At 38.0% G+C, this 3906-nt stretch overlaps 1 protein-coding gene across 1 annotated transcript; it reads left to right on the plus strand.

Annotated features, from left to right (window-relative positions):
* The first annotated feature begins 1591 nt into the window (after positions 1 to 1591).
* Positions 1592 to 3655, plus strand: LOC140824695 (high affinity nitrate transporter 2.6-like). Its single transcript, XM_073186240.1, has 3 exons — positions 1592 to 2435; positions 2529 to 2644; positions 2821 to 3655. The coding sequence occupies exons 1-3, from the start codon at positions 1674 to 1676 to the stop codon at positions 3494 to 3496; spliced, it is 1554 nt and encodes a 517-aa protein (XP_073042341.1). The 5' UTR covers positions 1592 to 1673; the 3' UTR covers positions 3497 to 3655.
* The last annotated feature ends 251 nt before the right edge of the window (positions 3656 to 3906 follow it).

The following is a 3906-nucleotide window of genomic DNA, read 5'->3' on the forward strand; positions in this document are numbered from 1 at the left end:
CTGACTTCGATTCTATGATTTCTAATACGTCAAAAACAACATATATGAGTTCCATTCAATTCTGACAATATCATAATTCTAAAACATGTCAAAACGTAGTAAAACTTACGTCCAGTTGTAGCCTGCGTTGATAGGAACTCGGTACCGAAGTCGGATTTAAAATCTAACGGACGGATTTCTCACGAATCGAATTCTAGAATCAAAGAACAACAGTTTCTTCTGAATTTCCATTTTTCCTTCAAAGATTTACGTTTGTATCTTATATATATACATATATTTCAATGCATGCACGGCAAGTGGCTCATTCTTCCCGAAACACATCGCACCGCGGGTGCGCTCCATGTTCTACCGCGGGTGCGCTCATGCTTCGGCAGCAATTCCATTTTCTAAAATTCCACGACCGCGGGTACGGTCTTGTTCGCACCGCGGGTGCGGTCTTGTTCTCACCGCGGGTGCGGTCTCAGTTTTCCAAAAATTGCTACCCTACTGGACATGCACCGCGGGTGCGGTGTCTTCCTGAGCGCGGGTGCGGTGTTGCTTCGGCAACACATGCTGAAATTCAAAATAAATAGCCGCACATTCTCTTAAATCGTGTCTCAGTTGGCCCTTTCGTAATCACGTTAAATTATAAGTCAATAATCCTTGATTAACAGTGATTAATTCTCGGGCATTACAGAGTGCATGTAAAATATAGTATCTCGATTAATAATAAAAACTAACATCTAATCATATAAGTAATTTGTTCTCCAATCAGATATTTATATGTTGATGGAATATATTTGTCAAATGAGTTGGTCTCTTATTAGACGGTCTCACGAATCTTTATCTGTGAGACGGGTCAATCCTACTGATATTCACAATAAAAAGTATTACTTTTTTATGGATGACCCAAATAAGATATTCGTCTCACAAAATACGACTTGTGAGACCGTCTCACACAAATTTTGCCTTATCAAATAATATACAGTATTTATTCAAAATATATATTACATAAAGCGTTCATACATTCCTGACAAAAAAATGTCATATTTTCATACCGATGGTATCCTCGACCTTCTCATTAGAAAATTATCTACAATATTTTTTTATAATATTATCAGTTACATTAATAATATAACAAATTTAAACTGTTTTTCTAATTGCATTAAAATTATAAATTTGTTATACCAATAAAAACTCACATGTGACACTGTTACGGAAAATGTTTTCGACGATATTTTTCCACTAATCTAGGACTCATTCGACCAAATGTTTCTACAATTGTTGTCCAGTATTAAATTTTTATTAAAAAGAATATGCTTCAATTTGTTGACCATGTGCGGCATAGTTAAACTTTAGTATTCACCACATTGGAATCGAATACGATATTGACAGTACTTTTGTTGACATATTTGTATATAAGCATGTAGAAATTAAATATCTGAAAGTATATTTATCGAATATTTAATTTTTATATATACCATAGAATACATGCAATATTCATGCATCATAATTTCGATTAACCATATAATTATTTTAATCTAAAAAATACTTCCATTTTCATTATAAATAGCAGACCATCTCCACGCCTAATTTGAATCACACACAACCAGCCTTCATTAAATTCTTGTTCTACTTCTCTTCCTCAATTTCCTTTATTACTTCCACTTTTTCTCCGGCATAGTATTCGAAAAATGGGTGAAATTAACCGAGAAACCTTCACAATATCAATGGCGCCATCTGAAATCAGCACCCCAAAATTCTCTTTACCAGTTGATTCTGAACACAAAGCCAAAACCCTCAAGATCCTCTCCTTTGCACAACCCCACATGAGATCTTTCCACTTAGCATGGATCTCTTTCTTCACCTGCTTCATTTCAACATTTGCCGCCGCGCCTCTGGTACCAATCATTCGAGACAATTTAAACCTCACCCGGTCCGACATAGGCAACGCCGGAGTCGCCTCTGTTTCAGGGAGCATCTTCTCCAGGCTCGCAATGGGCGTAATCTGCGACATGATCGGACCGCGATATGGATGTGCGTTCTTGAATCTGTTGACAGCGCCCGTTGTTTTTTGCGTGGTGTTCATATCATCAGCTCAAGGTTTCGTCATAGTCCGTTTCATGATCGGGTTCTCCCTCGCAACGTTCGTTTCTTGCCAATACTGGACGAGTGTCATGTTCACTAGTTCAATTATCGGTCTCGTGAATGGGGTTGCTGCAGGGTGGGGAGACATGGGGGGTGGGGTGACTCAACTGCTTATGCCTTTTCTATACCGCTTAATTGAGAATTTCGGAGCAACCCCTTTCACTGCATGGAGAATTGCGTTTGTGGTGCCTGGATTTCTTCATGTTATTATTGGAGTTATGGTTTTATCTTTAGGACAAGATTTTCCAGATGGGAATCTCGGTATGCTACAGAAGAGAGGAGAAGTTCAGAAAGACAAGTTTTCGAAGGTATCATAGACATATTATTTTTTAGATCTTGTGGTTTTTATAATATTTATTGAGTTAATTAAACAACGATTCTATTGTCTGAATATCGTACAGATATTCAAGTATGCAATTAAAAATTATAGGACATGGGTGTTTTTCATCCTCTACGGCTTTTCCATGGGAGTTGAGCTATGCATAAACAATGTCATTGCCGAATATTTCTACGACAGGTATAAGAAATTTTATTGAAATTTGAATAATTTTGTAAATTTTAAAATTTTGGCCTTCATATATATATGATCCAACGAGTCTCGAATTCTTGAATTTGCCTCCATGGGCATGCAATACAAGAAGTAGGGCCATATTGAATTTGGAACTTATTACGATTCAAATTAATAATTGTCAGATTCAACCTTTCACTCCACACCGCCGGAATCATCGCAGCCACCTTCGGCATGGCCAACTTTGTAGCTCGTCCATTGGGTGGATACGCCTCCGACATAGCGGCCCAGAAGTTCGGAATGAGGGGGAGGCTATGGGTCCTATGGTGTGTCCAAACATTAGGAGGACTTTTCTGCATCTGGCTAGGATACGCAGAATCACTTCCTATAGCCATCACATCCATGATTCTCTTCTCAATCGGAGCTCAAGCCGCATGCGGCGCAACATACGGCATCATCCCTTTCGTTTCAAGAAGATCGTTAGGGTTAATCTCAGGCCTCACCGGAGCAGGAGGGAATTTCGGTGGCGGATTGAACCAACTAATCTTCTTCACCTCCACAAAATTCTCCACCGCAAAAGGGCTTTCTTTGATGGGAATCCTGGCAGTGGCTTGCACTATTCCCGTAGCTTTCATCCATTTCCCACAGTGGGGGAGCATGCTGTTTCCACCCTCGAAAAATGGGAAATACAGTGAAGAATATTACTATTCTTCTGAATGGAATGAGGAAGAAAAACAAAAGGGTTTGCATCATGGAAGCCTTAAATTTGCAGAAAACAGCGCATCTGAACGTGGGAAGAGGAATGAGATTGCATCGGCGGCAACCCCGCCGGCGAACTCCACGCCGAATATTAATGTTTAAATTCCATTTAAATATATATAGCTTATAAAAGTCGAAGAAGAAAAGGCCTTAGGTATATTTAGTACGTAAGCTTATCATGTTTGTACTCTCGCTTCACTTTGTTGTACTTTTGCAATATATATATATATATATCCTTGATTATATATAAACAGTAACGTATCAAAAGGCAAATTTGCAACGAGTTTAATTTCCACTTTTATTTGATTTGGGATGGTAAAAAATTCAACAATCCGTGCCTATGAAAATATGTAATAATTACACCAATATGATATCGACCGACTCTTTGTTGAATTCTAACCTAACAATCCCTATGTTCTCCCACTTTCATGAGATTTGACTTTTAGTTTTCACATATATATTATTTTTAGTTTACTTTGATAAACGTAATAAATGTTAGTATTAGAATAACT

The sequence above is a fragment of the Primulina eburnea genome, chromosome 2 (assembly GCF_022965805.1).
Source record: "Primulina eburnea isolate SZY01 chromosome 2, ASM2296580v1, whole genome shotgun sequence".
In the NCBI taxonomy this organism is placed as follows: domain Eukaryota; kingdom Viridiplantae; phylum Streptophyta; class Magnoliopsida; order Lamiales; family Gesneriaceae; genus Primulina; species Primulina eburnea.

Bases quoted from the DNA above. Each gene is read 5' to 3' on its own strand.
- LOC140824695 (XM_073186240.1), top strand. From the start codon at position 1,674: ATGGGTGAAATTAACCGAGAAACCTTCACAATATCAATGGCGCCATCT. The intron at 2,436-2,528 runs GTATCATAGACA...AATATCGTACAG, and splicing joins AGAAAGACAAGTTTTCGAAG to ATATTCAAGTATGCAATTAA. The intron at 2,645-2,820 runs GTATAAGAAATT...AATAATTGTCAG, and splicing joins GCCGAATATTTCTACGACAG to ATTCAACCTTTCACTCCACA.